Source organism: Chelmon rostratus, chromosome 24 (assembly GCF_017976325.1).
Source record: "Chelmon rostratus isolate fCheRos1 chromosome 24, fCheRos1.pri, whole genome shotgun sequence".
In the NCBI taxonomy this organism is placed as follows: Eukaryota; Metazoa; Chordata; class Actinopteri; order Chaetodontiformes; family Chaetodontidae; genus Chelmon; species Chelmon rostratus.
This window is the reverse complement of record NC_055681.1, coordinates 14,506,399-14,528,545: the sequence shown is the minus strand read 5'-3', so window position 1 is coordinate 14,528,545 and position 22,147 is coordinate 14,506,399. Positions and strand designations below refer to the sequence as shown.

The 22,147-nt window shown below is 41.7% G+C and overlaps 1 protein-coding gene across 1 annotated transcript; it reads left to right on the top strand.

Moving 5' to 3' along the window:
• The first annotated feature begins 2,166 nt into the window (after positions 1-2,166).
• Positions 2,167-20,887, top strand: arhgap1 (Rho GTPase activating protein 1). Its single transcript, XM_041966263.1, has 13 exons — positions 2,167-2,201; positions 7,944-8,189; positions 8,406-8,504; positions 9,263-9,350; positions 11,405-11,536; positions 11,696-11,782; positions 13,433-13,531; positions 13,635-13,742; positions 13,923-13,999; positions 14,151-14,228; positions 15,236-15,364; positions 17,697-17,800; positions 17,885-20,887. The coding sequence occupies exons 2-13, from the start codon at positions 8,066-8,068 to the stop codon at positions 18,050-18,052; spliced, it is 1,293 nt and encodes a 430-aa protein (XP_041822197.1). The 5' UTR covers positions 2,167-2,201; positions 7,944-8,065; the 3' UTR covers positions 18,053-20,887.
• The last annotated feature ends 1,260 nt before the right edge of the window (positions 20,888-22,147 follow it).

Genomic DNA, 22,147 nt, shown 5'->3' with positions numbered 1-22,147 from the left:
TACACCCTGACTGAAAACCAAACATTTTTACTGTATCAATTTAGAGAAGTCCAACAGTCCAACAGTTTCACCTTGAAATTGTCACATCTGTTTTGACATCATACCCACCAAGACAGTCAGATGCGACCCCATTAACAAGCCCTGAATCACCTGTGACCTGAAAGAACAGAACAGGACTTGTAGCTTTCCCTCCCTTCTTGAATCTAGTACAGTAGATTTTATGCATCTGTACATGACAAGAATGTACCTTTCCCCTTTGTAGTAGGACAGTGAGAAGTCAGAAGCAGTGAGAGAAGAAGAATTGTGTAATGCCAAACCATTGTTTTACATACCGATATACAAAAGCTCTGGTATTGAAAACAGTTAAACAGAACTATAAGAAGAGAAAACTATGAGAAAATAATTTGAACAATAAAAAAAGTGTGACTGATGCCACAAAACAGCAAAAACATAGAAACAACTATCCCTGTTTTAATTGCAGGCAGTCATGGCCAAAGTGTTGTTGCACGTTCAGTCCCCTGCTCTGGCAAGAGAAATGTGGGCTGTGAAGTTAAGAAGTAGTACTTTCCCCCCTCTTCACAGCTTTAGTGCCTTTTACCCCCAACTGCTCTGCAGGGGTGGCACTGCTGCTGCCCACTACCCCTGCGTCTTTATATTTTTACTTTACATTTGAAACAGCAACACCTTTCCTTGCTATGAACAACAGAGGCTGGGATTATTGTGCAGGCTGGTCCACTGCCTTTACTGTATGTTCTACAGAGACAGTATACAGTACATAAACTTGTCTTTCAGATTTGTTTCCGCACAGAGTCTCCAATTCTGACCAATTGTGCCCTAAGTCGCCTCTCATTAAACTGGCAGAGCTCCGGTCTCTGGTCTTACACCTTTACAAAAGGACAAGAAAACAATCCAAAACTGCCTCCTCTCTGCTGTTGCCCAGCAGGTTGCTGCACAAAAAAATCTCAAAGTTGTACATGGCACAAGCTGTTGTGGGTCTAGATCCCCCAAGTATAGGTCCCTTACTTCTGCATACTTTTGTCGTTGTCCGCTCACTGGCCTGTCAATAAGGAAACTTCGATGAGGATTATATCCACTTTTCAAGAGTACTTTTGTATGGCAACAAAGGCCAGGCTACACGAGACACCCAGTGCTCATGTGATAGATGTGAAAGGAGGCTGGCCCAACCTGTCGAGCACGAGCAGCCATACATGCATGCTCATGCTCTTTAAAAAGACTGATCAAGGAAAGTGCGTATTGCTACATGATATTTCTTTTGTAGCCATGGAAAGGAAAGGAAATGAGAAAAAGAGGTTTAGAGGAAGTTTAGAGGTGACTGGTTTGACCATGAATTTGCGAATGACAGCTGGCTGACCGCAGTAGTTTCCTCTGGTTGGTCGGTGGAGCAAGCAGAGATGCACTCAGAAGAATTCACTGTTATTGCTTTCAATCAATACCACCGCCACTTCAATAACTATTGATTTTCCAGGCACCTTGTCAAGTACCTTTAAATTGCAACACAGGCAAATAGTAGCAAAAGCTATTGGTAACAAAGAGAAGTGAAAGTGATCAGAATTTATTGAAATAATATGATTAGTGAGGGGTTGAGAGTTTCATTCATGGAGTAGGAATAACATGTCAATGCATGCACATCTACATACTGCAGAGTTATCCTAAACAGTAACTTGACTAGTAATTCTTCGTCTTTTTGAGAGACAAGTGATTTTTTTGTGGTGCAGATCTTTCCAGGTATCACAAAAAGGGAGTCAGAGGGTCACATCTAATGTTTTTTGTTAAGCTCTTGTATGTATTGCATCAGTACCTCAAGTGGCAATTTTGCAATTAAAGCAATGTTAGTCTGTTCATTTAAAGTCCCCTCTGTTTCTGCAGCTTACCTTGCCTTCTTATTTCCGCCAGACTTGGGGAAATAAATTACACCACCAAACAACAGAATGAGAGAGAGACACATTCCCTCACTTCACAGTGCGTTTTGCAATTCTAATTTCCATATAAAAACCACCAGAGGGCGCTCACATCTTATGAATGCTTTTATTTTGACAGACAAAATACAATTTATTTTGAAAATACTTAACCGGAAGAGGTACTGACGCAGATTGTTGCTGTCAACAGCACTGATCAAGTCTACGGCGACTACATACGCAACAAAGCCCATCGGGTGATTGCAAATCAACTACACAATTACGGTAAATACACATTTCACTGTGCTGTCATTTTTGTGCTGTCATATGAATTTAAACAAACAAGGCAGGAGCACAACGATCTTGTGAGGCGTTTGCGGTCGTGTGCTCTTACTAGTCGTACAGTATCATGGGGCTAATTTGTTGTGGGGGCATTGTTTTGTCATACTGCGCTGATGTGACTTAGCTAAGCATGACTTCAGCTTTTCTCTTTACGAATGAATTCCCAGCCGTTCTTATGAAAGGTGTGTATGCTCTGTGCGTCACATACAGACATACTGCCAAATGACGGCTGCCGAAAAACTAGCCTGCTAAATGAATTTGCTAATGCGTCTTAGCTTTGTAACATTTGTCAGGCAAGCTTGCTGCGGTAGCCCGTTTAGCTTTTCTTAAATGCTCCTCTTTAGCGGACTGTGTGGGTAAAAGTGAAGGAAGTCAGCTACCTGTCCGCTCACTTGTTGCTGTTATCAGATAGATAGAGATTATTAGCTCGACAGCTGCCTCCTGTATGCAGAGCGCCATTGGACACTTCTGTCAGTTTAATGTGTCCTCAGTGTCTTTTTTATTTCCCAACAAAGTATCTGACAAAACCTCGGACACACCTTCTCAGTCAATGTTTTCTCTTATTTACATTCTAGATTAATACTGAGAACACCAAGGCTATAGAATAACACAGGTAGGATTATGTAGTCAGTAAAAAAGGTGTAATCAAAGGAAAATATGTGTAATATTTTAGATTCTTCAAAGTGGCCACTTTGGTGGCAGCTTCATGAGGCGGTCACCTGGAAGGCTTTTCCAACACAGGAAGGAGTTCCCATATATGCTGAGTACTTGTTGGCTGCTTTTTCTTCACTGATCACAAACTATTTCATTTGGGTTTGGGTCAGGTGATTGTGGAGACCAGGTCATGTGATGCAGCAATCCATCACTTTCCTTCTTAGTGAAATAGCCCTCACCTTGTCTGGGGGTGAATTTTAAGTAATCATCCTGTTGAAAAGCAGGGTGATGGTCTCACATAGCACAAACCAGATGGGATGATGTGTTGCTACAGGATGCTGTGGTAGCCATGCTGATCAAGCGTGGTTTGAATGTTCAATAAACTGTCACCATCAAAACTTCCTCACACCATTACACTGCCGCCATGGTACCACACCTTCAGATACCATCAGCTTCTCTGCTTCTCACAAAGACATCAACAGAAATTCCAAATGTGGAATTATCAGACCAAAGTACAGATTTCTACTGATCTAATGTCCATCCCTTGTCTTTCTTCGTCTCTTCCTCTTGTTGATCTCCCTTAGAAGTGGTTTCTTTGCAGCAGTTCAGCCATGAAGGCCTGATTCACACAGTCTCCTCTCAATAGTTGATGTTGAAATGTGTCTGCTATTGCAACTCTGTGAAGCATTAATGTGGGTTCGTGTCAGCAGTGGGTTTACTGCATCCTTTCAGACTTGAACGCAGGGTGCATACCTACCAACATCTCTGGAAACGAAATATTACTGAATGCTAACGAATGAGCTAATGAATACCATGCAGCAAAAGCTAAATTTTAAAACACACGTGTATTGATTCTTACGTCCAGCTGATGACCGAGAGGGTGTGAAATGTGTGTTTGTTTATTTGCTGCGTCACATGTTGTTGTGAAAGAGGAAATCCGCAGTCAGTTTCATCTCATTTACACTTTTTGTTGCAATTATTCTGTCGCTTGTCTTCATATGTAGAGTTTTTTTTCATTTAATGTCTTTATTGGATAGATGACAGGAAAGCTGTGAGAGGGATGAAGAAGGACCTTGACTGGGGGTCAAACCGGGGACATTGCTTCATGGTTGGCATCTTAACCCTGAGTCCACCTTCTGGCTATCTAGTGAACAAGCTATTTATGATGATGATGTTTCCGTTCTTAATTTCACCTACGAAGCTTGGTCATTTGTTTCTCCAGCTGGGGCAAATAGCCGTTGATGAGCACAGAAGCAAACCCATTTGATCCAATAAATAAATCCGTTGTGTTGCCAGTGATTCAGAAATGTGAAACCAGGCTAGCTCAAACCCTGAAATTAATAGACAAGTGTCCCTAATGGTTGCTAGATGCATCTCTGTGCTGAACTGCCAGAAGAAAAGTCTTTTTCGCAGAGGGTCACCTCTGCCATAGGCTCAAAGGGTAACTTGGTCAAGGCCTACAGGACCAGTTGCATGTCCCATGTTGTGGCACTCTGTACGCTGGAGTGTATATCCTCCTGGTGTCCCACAGAAACTGTACCACCCAGTACTGCGCACAGACCGGGCTAGGTATAGCTGCTACATGAACATTAATGGTTGAGGCAGCCTGATCGGCTTCAAAAATATACTGCAAGTATTGCAGTATGTCCTGCAAGGTGCAGGAGACTGGATCTAACCCCCTGTCCCTGCACCATGAAGAAAACACTGACAGAGCCCCTGTGCTCTGCAAGTGGAAGCTGCTAAGGATCCCCTTCCAACAGACTGTGTGGAGAACAGTATTCTCGGAAGCCGGCCTAGGAGGATTGTGGTCTGTGCTGTCAGGGATTGAAGGGGATGCATAAAGGAGAGCATACATCACAAGTCACTGCCCTCCTCAAGATGACCCACAGATGGCCATGAGTTATGCACTCTAAAGACAACAGGTCTACATATGGGCTTCCCTGAACCAATCCTAAATCATCTGTGCTAATTAATGACACTGGCATAAGAGGTAATCTGCCATGAGTTTGCTCTGTCTGGGAGGTGCATCGCTCTCAAGGAGACCAATTAAGGATTATCCCATTTCAGATGTCTCTGGACTCCCCTTAGGGCAGGGGTGGGGAACCTTCATGGTGTTTTTCTAACCCAAAAAAGACATCCTTTTCTGAAATGGTCTACTAAATCTGAGAACATTGACTTGGTGTTTAATTGTGTAGAGGGAAAGCAGTTTTTACAGTGAGAGTTGAGGCAGGTGAGTGGCAGGACAGTTAAGGACTTTTTAACCTCTGTGACTGTGATCCTTCGTTCTTAATCTCGATGTAAGCAATGAACTGTTGTCATGAATCTGTATTTATGTTAGGCGGATTTCTGTATGACCTCTTCCCCAGTGGATGCTGCGAGCAGTGTTGGTCTTGTGTTCAGAGACAGCTGAGGTTGTATGACCACTTGTTATCACGTGACCCATGTTCCACTCTTAAGTCACGTGATGCTTTTTGAGTTAAGATTATTATTCTGTACTTGTCCAGCATAGTTTCTGGATGTGTTTCACATGTGCTGCTGGTTCAGTTTTGAACATCAGCTCGCTAGGGTAAAAGGGAGAGTAACATAAAACCCAGTTGGAGTAGGTGGCCAAGATAAATTGGAATTTTTAATTGGTAAATGATGATACAAACTCAGAGATAAGGAGTAACAGGAATTCGCAGACCAAGGGGTCTGGATTTACACTTAATAGAAAAACAAACTCTGAGGTAAGGAGTAACAACAATTCACAGACAAAGGGGTCTGGATTTACACAAAATAAAAAGAACAACACAAAACTTTAGTTAAGGGAAAACAACTCAAAACACTACAATCAACACTCTTAAACTAACCAACCAAAATCCAACCAACATACCAGGAACAAAGGTTGGTTTAGAATTGTACACACACAAGAAAAGTAACAGAAACAAATACTAAGAGGGTCTTGGTACAATGCACAGTGGCTACACACAATAGTCAAAAAGACCCTCTGGTCCGGAGGCGAGCTGTGTCCAAAAGGTCTGGATGGCGGTGGTTTAAGATGCCTTGCAATTTTTGTCTGGACGAAGGAACTGGTGCCGGACCAACCAGAGATGCAGTGGGCGGGTCGAGCTGAGTGCAGAGTCCAATGACAGATGGGCACCTGCACATCAAAATTTGCATATAGCCGCACACAAATACCCACATTCCACAGAGGGAGGAGGTGAAGGCCCAGGGCCTTAACATCAACTGTAGTGCTTTATCATTTATCCGGATGACCTCAGTGACCACAGTCAGGTGGTGTGTCCTTGGCCTTCACTTGCGGCCTTTACTGGCTGACCTACAGTGTGAAAAACAAACACACGGCAAAAAATGAGCAACCTGTTACCGTCCACATCACCCAAATTCTGTCTTCTTGCTTCCAGAGAACTGTGTGCTAACAGATGTGCTTTGCTATCTCTGTGTGTGTGTGTGGTCAGCAGTAATAGGCTGACTGTGTCTGTTGGTTAGTAGCAATATTTATTTAAAGCAACATGCTGTCAGCCAGAATAACATCACATACTAGAGAGAGAACAGAGGCTGTGTGTGTGTGTGTGTGTGTGTGTGTCAGAGAGAAAGCAGGGGGTTGGGAAATAAAAAAGGAAGTGTGAGTATAGAAAACAGGGAGAGAGTTAATGTGTGAGAAGAGGAAGAGACAGGCAGTCATTAATTGGAAGCAGTTATGCTTCTGGCTCAAGCTCACTGAGTTCTACAGTTGTTGGGGCTGCTGGGGGGAGTATTTGAATGTAAATGAGTCATCTTAGGAGCCTGCACAGCTACAGCAGAGAGGGCTGTATTATCATCCCTCCCTCAGATGCTTGGTTTTACTGCGCCTGTCAGATTCTGCTGAAGTACTGTACACATAGACATATAAGCACATATATAGAGACATCATATAGCTGCTGTTGGTTTTGCTGTATGCGTTTGGTACCAAGTGATGCATTTTATAATTTTCAGGCAACACAGAAGCTGTGGTAACTGTCACTGGAAAGGAGAAACCATTTCAGTTCAAATCAGCTTATAACGCCTCATATAGCTGTGTCGTCATCCGCTTATCAATGTTTACACTCACCCAGAGATCTGGATCTATTGGCAGAATATGGCAGAAATGGAATGTAATATTCGTGAGTATGTTCTTATTAGTGCAGAATAAGTATTGTAGAATGAGCTATATCTATATACATCTTGCACCGCCATGTTTTTACAGTAGCCCAGAACAGACAAAGCAAACACATTCGTGCACTAAATGACAAGAAAACAGGGGGCTCTGGCCAACCATTCCTGTAACTGCCCATCACACAGGCACACACTTCATTGGTCAGCTGCGTAGAGGTGAGAAAGGAGCCAGGTGTGTTACACAACCACTTCTCTGGCTTTTCATGTGAACAGCTGGGGGTTGGACAAATCGTCACACGGACTGTCTCTGTTTGAGCATAATCTGACCCTCACTCTCTCATCAGTGCTGCTTCCAGTGGTGTGCACAGACTTTTTGAAGGGCAGGGGCAGAAAGGAAAAAAAGGGCACATAAAGCGTGTCCTCGCCACTGAAGAGGGCACTTTAGCACGCGTTTTGGCGTCCAAGAGGGCACTTTAGAGCGCGTTTTGGCTCCCAGGGGGCACTTTAGCACGCATTTTGGCTCCCAAGAGGGCACTTTAGCACATGTTTTGGAGTCCAAGAGGGCACTTTAGAGCGCGTTTTGGCTCTCAGGGGGCACTTAAGTGCGTGTTTTGGCTCCCAAGAGGGCACTTTAGCACGCAATTTGGAGTCCAAGAGGGCACTTTAGCGCGCGTTTTTCAAAAACTGGGCCACGAGGGGGGGCGGTTGCCCCCCCTGTGCACGCCACTGGCTGCTTCCATCTTTGCTATAAACAATGAAGCTAGTTTATCTCATAAATATGCAGTTTCCTTAAGGTTGTTTCCAGATTCAGTAGCTTACATTTTGCTGTTATCACCTGAAGATTGGGAGGGAGCGTCTCTTATTTCCTTCCCTGATCTGAGGTGTCTCTGTCTCTTGCAGGACTCTGGCTGCTGCTCTGTGGAAGTTGCAGCTCTGTGTATGGGTCTGTGTGTGTGTATCTGAGACATCACTGTGCAGTGTGTGTGAGTGGGTGCGTGCAGCGCCGTTGAGCCGCGTGTGTGATGTCTTCAGAGCTGCTTGTGGATTTGGGCGAAGACCCTGCGACCACACAGTTAGGACAGCTGAAGCTGGCTACGATAGAGGACCAGCAGTGGCCCGCTGATGAGTCTACTCTCAGCAAATCAGGTGAGATGGTACACACTCTGTGCACTATACTCTTTAATTCATTTGCAGATCCTGTAATAAATAGAGAAGACAATGGAAATGTCCCAATGTTGTTTGGCAGGAAGCTTAGTAAAGCCTTTTTTCTGTTTAATGTGCTTATATATTGGTTTGTGTATGTGTGTATGTGTGTGTGTGTGTGTGTGTGTGTGTGTGTGTGTGCGCGTGTGTGTGTTTCAGAGACGGACATCTCCCAGCGCTTCGATGCTGGCTCTCCTCACTTGCCCTGGGACCATCCTTTCTATGACATCGCCAGGCATCAGATCATTGAAGTGGCAGGTCAGTCCTCCAATCACAAACCGCCGTCTCCTCTCTTCACTTCTGTCTCCAATGTGATATTAACAGTAGATGTTTTCATTGCCGTAGACTAATCGTTCATCTGTGCTTTTAGCATGGTGCAGTGATAAAGCAGTGGCAATGCATAGACAGTGGATAGGCAGCCGGGGTGCATTGTGGGTAGTTGACAGGTCATTGCTTTAATGCGGGATTTTAACACCACATTGTGCGGCGCATTATGCAGCAAGAGGCAGAAAGAAACATGACAATCAACAGTGTGAAAATACTTGATTTGTTTGAGCAATTATTTATTATGTTATGCCAGGTTATTAAACAAAATTTCAAGTATTTAGAAGGAAGGATTCCTGCTATTCCTGCAAGAAACCAGTTGTTGTTACTGCAGTCAAACATAACTCCAGCTCAGAGAAGCATGCTGGGGATTTTGTCCAATCAGATTGTGCCTCATTATAAACAGCCTCTCACAGCCAATCAAAGACTCATCTACCCCCAGTTTGGTTTCGCCTTCATTAGTTAACCCTTTGCTGGTTGTATTTGACAGTTTCTTCAAGAATTGATCGTTGTTTATCTCCAACGACTAGGTGACTTCTTTTTGGGAGTAATTGATGACTAATCAAATGCAGTAATCATGAATGCTCCACTCCAGCATAACATTTGCAGTTTCATATTTTTTATACAGTCAAAGTAATCTATCTTAATCTAGGTAATGCAGAATCCCTGTCTGTCTGTCTTTGTGTCTGTAGGTGATGACAACTTCGGCAGGAAGGTTATAGTGTTTAACGCCTGCAGGATGCCTCCACAGCATCAGCTGGACCATCAGAAGCTGCTGATGTAAGTACTAATGATTAAAGGAGAAAAACTCAAAGTTCAGATCACATAAATTGAACTTAATTGTTTTTAATGAGCTGCAAAGGCTGCAGATTGCCTACAGTGTAGTTTATGACAAGTCTGTCTGCCTGTACAATGTAAGTACATTTACGTAAGTACTGTAATTATATACAAATTCAGGGTACTTGTACTTGAGTATTGCTTTTGATTCAACTTTATACTTTTACGCCACTACATTTTAAAGGCAATTATTGTACTTTTTACTCCACTACATTTGTTTGACAGCTTTAGTTACTAGTTACTTTTCAGATGACTGTTTTTCATACTCTTCTTCTGTCTAGTGAAAACCATGTATCTCCAACTCCAACTAGGTGTTCCTTTACAGGTTGAGAAAACTCTGCTGCTTCTTAAACCAAATAAACAATGCAAAAAATGCAAAACAGGGCTGTTTATATGATCTTATGAAAAGGGGACTTTTTATATATAGTTCTCACAGGACAGTGATGCTACAACATATAATGATCATATAGAATATCAAGCATTGCTGTAAATTGAACGATCCAAGTGGTTAAAAATAGCACAACCATAAAAATCTGCAGCAGAACAATGCAACATACACTTTGCAGGACAGAATGCTGAGAGATGGCTTGGCTGTTGGCTCGTTCTCTTTGGTAATGATTTCATGTGAACATCATTTACTCACAGACGTTTCTCAAGTCAGATGCTTCAGCTTGATGTGCCGTTTCAGATTTATTGCAGATGTAGCTGATGTTTTTTCCTTTGAATCTGTGCTGATATATTCATAAAACTCCTTCAAATATTCATAGCTGTGTTTGAATTGCCAGGTGCGCGAGCCATGCCGAGATTCAGGGTGTTGTGAGCGCCGTTAACTCTTGTAGGAATTACCGACGCTTCCGTTCACGTTCATTAGTTGCAAACTGAGATGTTTCAGTTCATCATTCGCCACAAACAGGAGCACTTTTAATGAACAAGCTCTTTCAGCTCATTCATGCACATCACTGAAGGAGAAGAGGGGTTATGGAGATGGTGACTTTTTCTGCTTTATTTATCTCCTTTATTAGTATAACACTCCACTGAATGGTTCCTCATCCAAGTCAAGTCAAGTCAGTTTTATTTATGTAGTCCAATATTGCAAATCACAGTCTGAACACTATACAACACCCTGTATCATTAGACCTTTGATTCGGGCCAGGAAAAACCTCTGTAACTCGGAAAAATGAAAGAATCCTCAGGAAGAGCAGCAGAGGAGGGATCCCTCTTTCAGTATGAACAGACTTGCAATGGATGTGGTGTATATATAAATTATAATGACAAAGTTACAGATACACATAGATTGTAAAATACATGAAAAAGAGTACCCTTGTAAAATATATTTGAAGAATTTGGACCCAGGAGGACGTTGACTAACTTCAGGTTTCCCCAGATAGGTAGAACTTGAGCCTCTCGACCTCCTCTCCACCATGGAGACCTGGAAAAACTGTGGGGGGGACAAACAAACACAGGGAGGGAGAGGAAGAAAGGACAGCTTACAAATGGGGGGTAATGATTCAGATCCAAATGTCTGGTTGAAGCACCGACAGCCAGGAGAGGAGGACCAGTGGTCCAGCACAGGTCAACGTTTCCATTTTTACACAAGAAAGACCAATATTCAGGATTTTGATTCACTTCCGAACCCCCACTTTGAAACTGCACACCAATAATACTTTCATTTTGTGAGAGATAAACAATAGGACACGAGCTGCTGGCTCATCAGGACACATCTTTGACCTAGAATGAAGCAGGATGTGCTTCTTAGAGGTTTTCAAAGGGAACATGTTGTCTCAAAAACTTCCGTATCGGGAAACAAAATGCTACTTCAGCTTTTTCTCTCCCCATAATGCTGTTTGTTTCAGCCTGACAGCTCCTGTAACATGCTGAGACATGAAAATGATTGTTGAAAATGTGGTTCCTCTGTTAACCTGGACCAGAATATCTAGTCCAGTGTATATACACAGTTATCTATTTAAATGACGATGAATGTGTTTTATTTTTTGCAGGTATCTTAAAGGAACACTGGATCAGTATGTTGAAAGTGACTACACTCTGATCTATTTCCATCATGGGCTGACCAGTGAAAACAAACCATCTCTCGGCTGGCTACGAGACGCATACAGGGAGTTTGATAGAAAGTAAGTTCAATAATATCACCAGGCATGTGCACAGGCAGGGGCCTTACTGTACTGACCCTCACATCATCACCAGCTGTGTTTGCCTTCATTAAATGCACACGGGAAAGCTGTGCACAGCATTCAGTTTTTTTTTTAATCTTCATGTCAATGTGATTTCAGGTACAAGAAGAACATCAAGGCTCTGTATATCGTCCATCCCACCATGTTCATCAAGACTCTGCTGATCCTCTTCAAACCAATTATCAGGTTCTTTTTTTATGTAAAATGACTAAACATGTTTTTCAAGCTCATGCTACACCTGATTTAGTTATATTTGAATTATTATTATTATAAATTATTGTGTGCGACATTTCTTTAAAATTTTTCTTGACACTTTTATCGTGAATGCTGTTATTGTTTTGTACTTTGCATGCACTCTGAATATTCTGACCCTCCTATTTAACATTGCTGCACACTATTATTATGAAACTCACATGGATTGGAATTTACCATTGAAATCTGTGATTACCTGTGATTCAGTCATTAACTGAGAATAGTAAAACATATGATTTGGCAAAAAAGCATATTAATTATGTGTTAAACTCAAAACATACAATACAATAGCTGTGTTTAATAATCAATCCTGGCCCTGGTATTACTTGGCATATGAGGGCATATGCCCTTTAATTGCTACATATGACATAAATGATAATACACTGGATACAGCTGCTATATGACATATAAAAACATCCTTGTCAGAGGTTCTGACATACAGTACAGTGTTACTCAGTGGTCAGATCCGTCCTTCGTGTGCTTCCACTGTGGGAACACACTGATGTTGGGCAATCGTGGTTATGTTTCCACTGTCTGCGCTTCTCGTAAAGAGCGACAGTTACGCTCATAACTAGACCAGCGAAATCTGAAAATAGCACAGCTATTGCATTTCCAGGATGGCATACAGTGGTATAGATTCTTCTGTTACTTTTATGTGATATTTGGGTTCCTGTGGTTTCTACAATGAGCAAAAATAGCAATGCTTTTAAAAAGCTTTTTACTATAAAGCAGTAAAAAGTGTACAGTCGCTAAATGAGAGCTGCATATGAGCACTACTGCCAATATGATGCCAAAGTTTCATTCCTGATAGTGAGCCAGTGCTCTTTTTTTAATCTTATTTTGAGAATATAAACATGTTTTTCCCCAAAAGCATTTTTTTTATTCAATAAAAGAAGCCAAAGTTCTCAAGCGTTGAATGTTGTCTAAACACGATCAGCCATACAAGAACTTTGTATTAATACAATTCAAAACAGAACAAAATTGGCTGGAGTTAGAGTATTTTAATTAGGACATGTCTTTATCAAAATACAAGTCAGTACTTGATGGTTGGTGCGACAGACATATTTCAGTCTGTTGCAAAAATCATTGATAATCAGTAGCTCTACATGGAAGTCGGAGTGCAACTAACCATTATTTTTATTATCTATTAATCTGCTGATTATTCTCTCAGTTATCCTCAAGTATAATGCACAGATGAACTGGATCTGTGTGTTGAGAAAACTTGAAAACACATTGTGACGTGTCATTATGGGAAAAGCAAATGTGGAAATCATCTAATTAATTACGGCTGAGTTCCATTTAGCTGCTTCTTGGAGAGGAAAACAAGTTGTGATGCTGTGGTCACACTGTGTCCAATAAAAAGATAGCTAGGATTCCAGGTCCATTAAAACAACAGTAAATATCATGATTTTATAGATCTTAATCATGTGAAAGCAGAGAAAAAGGAGAACATTTCACCCAGCGTTATATTATCATCATCATTCTCCATTTATAACAAACAAGTTCACAACAGCTGCTCACAGAATGTGATTGCAAACGACCACTGAAATGGAATGATTTTCTCTCTCTCTCTTGTCTTTCTAGTTTTAAGTTTGGCAGGAAGATCAACTATGTGAGCTATCTGAGTGAGCTGGAGGACGTGGTAAAGTGCGAGCAGCTTCTCATTCCAGCCCGTGTCAGAGAGTAAGAGCTATGCAGCTAACATATTTATCTCCCTCAGGCACAGTTGATGCACAACTTTTAGAATCCATAACCGCAGTTGTTAATCTAATGTTGTTTGTGTCAGGTACGACAGCAAGTTGAGAGCGTCTATGAAACCGACCACCCAGCCTCCCATGTCTCCTCCTCACAGCCCTCCCCTCCCCAACCAGGTGTTTGGGGTGCCACTCCCGTTGTAAGTCACTGAATCAGTGTGTCTGTTTATGCTTTAGCAGATTGCACTCTCACCAGAAACAGCTCTAAATGTTAAAGGCATGAAGGTGAGAGCACCAGTCATCCTCCAGTAATGCTGCCTGTGTTAGAAATCTTTGGTCTAAGCTTGTTTTCTTCTTGTCCTAACCGCTGTGTGTGTCAGGCTCAGACAGAGGAGCCCAGACAGTGAATGTGTTCCTGTGGTGATGAGAGACACCATTAGCTTCCTTTCAGAGCAAGGTAACTTTTTTTCTTGTGGTGGGAAGAACACAGACATAATGCACTAATGAACCTCAACTGTAGCTCGCTCAATAAATTGTTGTCATTATCGTGTCTGCGTGTGTCTGCGTGTGTCTGCGTGTGTGTGTGTGTGTGTGTGTGTGTGTGTCAGGTTTGGAGATTGAGGGGATCTTCAGACGGTCTGCCAACGTGACTCTGGTGAAGGAGGTCCAGCTCAGATACAACTCAGGTAGGATCAACTGGCCCGTTGAAGCAGTCTTGTTTAAAGAATAACTTTCGTTTTTTACAACCTGGACCTTATTTCCCGCATTAAATACGCCCATTTACTCACCCAGACAACTTTGGTGGCATTTGGAGTCGTTTTGAAGAAATTAGCCCCAGAGGAGCGGTGCGTATATCCGTATAATGCGAGTACTCGGGGCATCCATGCGCAGCCTCTATATAACGCATAATCTGCGGCGAAACTCGTTCATATTCCAATATTTAGTTATGATATGCTGGTGCTATTCCCCTCTGAGCCGGCGGTCGGCTAGTTTAGCTGTAGTTTGGCACAGCTATGGTTCGTTATTGCGTATTCGTAGCCGACCGCCGCAGAGTCAGCCGTGTTGTGGCTGGCTGCTCGCAGCGCGCGGCGTTCGGTAATGACATCATCCACGTCAGAGGTAGTTGTCTAGAGACGCCGGATGTTGATAACATGCCACCACGGGCTCAGAGGGGAATAGCACCAGCATATCTTAACAAAATATTGGAATATGAACGAGTTTGCGAAATTGCGTTATATAGAGGCTGCGCACAGGTGCCTCGATTACTCGCATTATACGCGCCGCTCCTCTGGGGCTAATTTCTTCAAAACGACTCCAAATGCCACCAAAGTTGGCATAAACAGAGCTGGAAGAAAGTAAGAGACTTTCTTCTACAGCAGCCTGACAAGCATCCACTGATTATTGGATCAGGATGGCGACTTTTTACTTGTATTTACCATAGCCAGTAATAACGATTGGAAGACATTCATAGTGTTTCTAGGTTAATTATCTTAATCAAGTTTCAAGTCTGCATGTTGATCAACAACTCTAGCACAGTCCAATTGCAGGTGTTGATGGTGAGGAGTTCCTGTGCAGATGAATGTGTGATCTGCTATATATGTGTGCATATTACTTAAATGTGCACACGCATATTTCATCAACTTCATTCTCCTTGTCAACAGTTTCTTACTGTGTGAGTTTGTGTGTTTTGTAGGAGCGACAGTGAATTTCAGGGAGATGGAGGACGTCCACTTGGCTGCTGTGATCCTGAAGACGTTCCTTAGGGAACTACCTGAGCCTCTGCTGACCTACCAGCTCTACAACGACATCGTCAACTTCGCCTGTATGTTCATTTTCATCATTAGATTATTCTCATTCTTCTCTAGAATAGAGTTAGATGATGACGATTTAATGCTTATGCTCAAGTCACGAGGAAACAGGCCTAGGATCAGTGTAATTCCTCTCAGATTCCTTACTTTTAGCTAAAATACTTACTTACTTTCCATTTCTGCCACATCTTATATGCCGTTTCAGTAAATTTGTTTTCTAGTGTGAAACATTTTCATTTTTCATTCAACAAACTTGACAAAAGTCAGGCTCTTGACAATCAGCATGGCTCCAGCCACCTCAGTAGCAGGGTTACAGTGGGCTTTCTGCAATGATTTCTTTAACACTTTGTACACCAGAACCTGTTTTTTTGTGGTATTGGGATTGAGGATTAGAGACACAATTGAATATCTTGGTCACGTATACACAAGGACAAAAGCCTTTCTCTGTCTGAGCCTCAGAGACTTCCTTTGTCTTTTTATTAAACCTAATAAAGACACATTTTGAGGTGTCTGTGACACAAAATGTATTTAAGTTATTATTTTATTCTTAAAGACAAAAACAACACAAGGAAGACAAGAGCAATTAGAACAGTGAGAACAGTAAATACAGGCCAGTTCACTGAATTTCATGAGAAATAACACAACAGGCTTATCTTAGCTGTCGTTCTGAACAGTCGGTCTAGGGTGGAGATGGATGAAAGAAAGAAAATGAGGGGAAAGTATGGGAATGGAGAGAAGTAAAAAACAAAAATTAAGTGAAAAAAAATGTATGCTTTATTTTTTGAAGCAGTCAGTCTGTTGAGGCACAGTGGTAGGATGTCCTCATGTCCTCTCGGTCCTTCCCTGATGAGTATATAAAGATTTTTTTATATTTCTCTTGGTGAATGTGTGGGCTTCCCTGCTGAGTCGTTAATGCTTTTTTCTTTATTTCATTTAATTTGATTTGTCAGGTATTAACCAGATTTATTTTCTTGGCTAGTCTATGTATTAAGGAATTGAGTTTTCTTATTTTATTTATATAGAATTTATACTTTAATTCATTTTGAGTTTCCTCTGTTGAGTTACCTGCATATGTTTTCAAGTGGTTGGATTTTTTTAGCTTCTTTTTCCACCTTTTCTTCTAAGACAAAAATTAAACTTCTTTCCCTGTTTGCCGCAGAGGAGTTAGTGATGCCTTTGGAGAATCATTTATCTGTAGGAAGGATGTCCACTCCTTTTTAATGAGACTGCCAAACTCAGGGTCTTGGAGAAGAGATGTGTTAAAGTGCCATCTGGTGTTGGGTTCTTTGTGTCACTGGGGCATGGTGACAAACAATGGGGTGGATCTTTGTGTCACATAGAGTTGAGTTACTGATGAGGAAGAAGTCAATGCATGAATATGAGTGGTGAACTGATGGGAAGAAATAGTATTCTCTTGCTGCTTGGTGCTGAAATTGGCAACTACTTGCAAGACTATAATTGCTCATCAATAGTTTTATTGTTTTTGTGGACTCTCTTTTAGCTGCCTTCTCGTTGAACTTTTTTTTGTTTATAGGGTTCGAATTTCGCGATGATGAAATTCTAGATTGAAAACTAGATTGTTTCTCATACTTTGCTTTGTTGTCGGCAGTGGCAGAGGTGAGTTGGGTGATAAGTGTCAAATAAGGGACCGTGGATGAGGAAAAATGGAACAGAAAAAAGGTTTTATGTCCGATGGGAGGCTTGTTTAAACCTGAAGTCTTGCAGCTGGGGGCCGCCATCTTTGATCTCGCACCGTCTTATGAAAGTTGTTTCACGGTGGCCTCCTGAGAGTTCATTCATTCAACATTTTACAGCTGTCCCCTTTCTGCTGATTGGGTATGGAACACAGTTTTCTGGGCTGGTGGTTATCACATGACCTACAATTTCAAGTGTAGGCCAAAATCACCTCACAGCCAATCACAGTTCCTGGATGCTTGACACTAAGTAGCCTCCTTAATGCTCCGTTTCCACAGTGACATCATCAGACAGGCTCAACAGACTGTCCTTCAGGACATCTCTCCAGACCAGGGTTGGATATAGGTCAGATGCTGCCCAGCTTTGGTGAACTGACGTTCTGTCAAGAGTTTGTTTAAACGTATTTTAACTGATGCCCCAGAAGGACAGAGCGGGAAAAACAGAAAGGCGGAGAAAGAGTGAGAAGAGCCTCCACTAACAGAGACAACCAGACACACACACACACGTTAATGTAGGCCCTGTGCGGCCTGATTTCACCCAGTAACCCGGGTTGTTGTCCACGCGTAAATGCACCGATTGACTGCTACATCTACATCATCCATCCCAGATGAGCTCACACTCACAGTGACGCTTGTGTTTGGTGAGTTGCAGCTGTGTCCAGTGACAGCCAGGTGACAGTCATGAAGACACTGGTGGAGTCGCTGCCAGAGGAGAACTACGCATCACTGCGATACCTCATCGCATTCCTGGCACAGGTACAGCTGATACATTACACTTCCTGCTAATTGCCTTCCGGAACCAACTGTAACCTGTCTGTGTGTGTGTTTGTGTGTGTTTAGGTATCAGCCAACAGTGAAGTGAATAAGATGACCAACAGTAACCTGGCTGTGGTGTTTGGTCCTAACCTGCTCTGGGGGCGGGACAACGCCATGTCACTCAGCGCCATTGGGCCAATCAACAACTTCATGAGAACCCTGCTAGACCAGCAGCATCTGGTCTTCACCTAAATCTGCCCCTTCACCCTGCAGTCTCTCTTCCAGTCAGAAACACCATCCTTCCCCTACTGCATTTAGCTTTTAGCTCTGCTTCTGACCAAGCAGGAGCTTCATCAGGTTCTTTCTCTACCAACCGCACTTAGACAAGCCAACTTCATCTGATTTTACATTTAAACACCTTACTGTTCACTTTAAAAAAGATCCCGTGGGCCAGTTACATTTGATTTTATCTCCCACCAGTCTTTACATGCCCATCAGCAGTGTCTTGTTATGTCAGGCGGTCTGGACTGGTGCTGGCTCTTAGCCCGCATATCCATTTCCATGTATCTCCAGGCAATACGGAGGTGGATGGAAATGGTACATACATGTGACTGCAGCCAAATAACCCTCTATAAACAACTTACAGCACAAAATTCAGCAGCTAATAAATACTTGACTTACTATCCATTCACACTGGGTCACTTGGGCAGAGGTCTGTGGATGCAGAGTTAGTCTCACACAAACACTGGCTGCAATCCAGGCAAACTGCAGCACATGTCTGACTCTTCCACCTCTATGTTACACCCAACCAGCCCTTCAAAAAAGTCCTCACTGCATGTGTTTATACCTGTACTGAAGTGTGTCCCAGGCCCGACTAGGACAGTCTGGTTATTGTCTTTTTATTGGACCTAGATGCCTCCAGTCTCTCTTTATGTCTGTACTGTGCTGTCAGTGTTGTCAGTCTGTCACTCTGCTGTTTTCTTTATAGTGCCAAAAAAAAAATAAAAAAAACTGGCCTCCAGCTGTCAGAAAGACAGAGAGAGAGGGGGGTGATAAGACATAATGAATAATAACTACAGATAGTGAAGCAGCCCAGATGCTAGAATTATGATCCCGAACTAAAGAGAGGAGAGAATGGAGGTGAGTTTCCATCTCCTTGAAAGTCTCAGGTTAACTTAAAAAATGGTGAACTTGGTGCCAGATGACAATCTATGAAATGCTGTAAATAAAGTAACCAGTGGAATAGGAGCTGTGTGATTCTACTAGCAGATTATTAAAAGCTAGAACCCCAAATAGCTGTGCATGTAGATGAAATGAGTGCTGGGCCTGGACCTAGTTTAGTTTTCAGACTCTCAGCTCTGTAATACACTGTGCTATACCCTGATAGTCTTTCCTTGATAAATTTGACTTTAATATTGTATTAATGATATTATGTAGGGACTTCCACACATTTTTCCCTGTCACAACATTCTAATTTCAATAGTAAGTGATTTTTCACGTCTCATCGTAGCTCATCAGAGTAGCTGTTTGTTTTTTATATGGTACAGGATAAACAGCCGACATAACTGCTCACAGTGAGGTCTAAGATTCAGTGGTACAAAAAACAGGAAACACAAACAGATGCAGAAACTGTTCAGCATGTCATTAGAGTCACTTTATTTTTAATGTATCCTCTTCTCCATTAATACCAGCTCAGCACTTCACCCATGTGCACCTGCTGTCTTGATAGATTCAGTGTAGTTTATATTTTCACAGCTTTAAATCCACCACTACAACAATAGTCATGTGTAGCCAAGTGTAGCTTTAGCACTCCTGCTCATTGTGCGAGGAGACCTGAGAGAGGCTCAAGTGATGATATAATAGTGGTTTTATTAGCAAGTGTTGTAGCATTTAATTTGGCTACTATTTCTTGCCATTCATTCCAGCCACCACCTTTAGCCATGTGGCATCACCTCTGTGTGCATTCTGCATCATTCAGTTTGCATCATGGTGATAATCAGTGCTAACCCTATAAGAGAAGGTGGCCTACTGGCCAAACACCATTTCAGTTTCTGCACTTCTAGTATTTATTCCATCCTTCCAGCACAAACGAGCTGTAGTCCTAGGTGTGTAGCTAAGATACGTCAACATCGTTCACATTGTTAATGTAATAACTGCTCATTTCTTTTATTAATACATTAAATTCAATTGAATTTACTGGTTACATTCAGCATCAATTAACCAAATGTTTGTTGCATGAGCTCCCATCAACATTACCTGCTGGTCATGCAGTTTGGACCCATGACCAGGCAATGAGAGCGTCACAGCTTTACAGTAGAGGGAACTCTGATTGTACCAAGTAGATTGGTGGCCATATCTTCCACGTTGTACCATGAAAGGTCACAGACCAAAAAGCTTGGATACCAGTGGCTTCTGGTACAGGTACACTGGTGGAAGGTTCTGTGTCACTTTTGTCGAGGCTCTATCTGGCCACACTAACAGCATCCTGCTCTAGGGTCAGACTGTTCTTTTCATTTATTGGTGACTCATTTTCTGATCACTTGCAGTTGCCAAGTAGTATTTCATCAGTTATCATTGTTTGTATTGTGGTGCATCTTCAAGCTTTATTTTTGGTCTATTCAGTTCCCAAAGCCTTAATTTAAAGAACCTTGCCTAATTTTTGCCATTTGTCTCCAAATTCAGCTCATTTAAAGCATTCCGTTCTGTGTAAGATTAAAATGATTTTTTTGGTGAAGCTGTTCAGTGCACTACTAACTGTAACAGGTATGATATATTATGTATGACTTTGGCAAGCACAGGAGCAAAACCTGAGTTACCTGTTTGACCTTTGTGACCACGATCAGGGTCACATCCGTTCTTTCCTGTAGTCATATATGTATGGCAGATTATGTAAAGAAAATGATGGTATTGAAACAGTAAACAGTCTTTTATTTTGTCAATGGCCAAAACACTAGCAGTAATTGATAGTAGTGTTGTAATGTTGCTATTATTCTTGATATGAGGGGACTGAAATGCACCAAAAGATCAGAGATTTTATTTCACTGAGAGAAAAGAATTAAAATAAAAAGATAAAAAAAAAAAAAAAAATCAATGTTTACCTGTTGGAACTCCCAGTCCTGCCAATGCCATGGTAACTGACATGCTATTGGTGTATACACGGGTGTATCTAAGTGTGTGTTTATGTGTATGCGCTCACTCAGCTGGACCCAGCACATTTGAACAAAAAAGATGTGTCTGGCTGTTGGGGTTTAGATATATAGCTAAAACATTTAAAAACTAGGGCTCCTGTCAGTTCAGATGTGTGTGTGTGTGTGTGTGTGTGTGTGTGTGTGTGTGTGTGTGTGTGTGTGTGTGTGTGTGCGTGTGCATGTGCGTGTGCGTGTGTGCGTCTGTGTCTGTGTGTTGCTATAAAGCAAAAACATTTTAACTACAATTTCAGTGACTTTTATTATTTGATGTAATGAGAAGAATAATCTATTACGATTGGTTGACAAAGTTCTAGTTCTTTCAAAACATATAAAAAACTCATTGAAAAAAATTGAATTAAGATGAAGCCAAGGCACTTTTATAAACTCAAATTGACAAATTGACATCTTGGACTTACAAGTTTTGAATAATTTGTGTGTGTTTGTGTGCGTGCGCATGCTTGTGCCTTATTTGTTCAACCCCAAGTGATCATGTGATTAGCCATAAAAGTGCCAGTGTGCCCACTCTGCCATAGATTAAAATGATGCGAGGTGCGTTCAACAAAGCTTTTGGTCTTTGTGTGTTAGACACTGCTCAACAGCACGTTGTCAGGTAGACGTCTTGAACAGAAAACACAAAGGGGACAGTGAAGCTCCCTCCCAATCCTGGCTTGTTGAACACAGCTCACCTGTAATAGATAATCACAGGCTTGAGAAATGCAACCTCATAAATACGAAACACAGAATTACTGGAGAATTAAAGCTTCAATAAAATATTAGTCTTAATAAAATCTCAAAGATTAAAACCTGGATACTGAAAAGTAAGCTTTAAAAGGGATTCAAGTCAGAATTTTTACCTTAATCCTTTTTAAAAATCATTAATCTGTCTTTAATCTCTGAATTGTCAGATTCATCTCAGAGGTCTTTTAAAATCAGCATGGCTATTTAATGCTCTTTCAGTACATTATGGATCTCCTGAGAAAACTCCATCACTTTAATATTTATGGCTGGCTTTTCTTTTAAGGTTTTACGCCCAGAATTTTTACAATATCCAGCCAATCAAATTATTTATAATTCACACCCATTCAAATTACTACCATCCCTGTACACCTGGGATCTGCTGTTGATTTAGATCTGTTGCACAACCACATTCTCTCTCCAC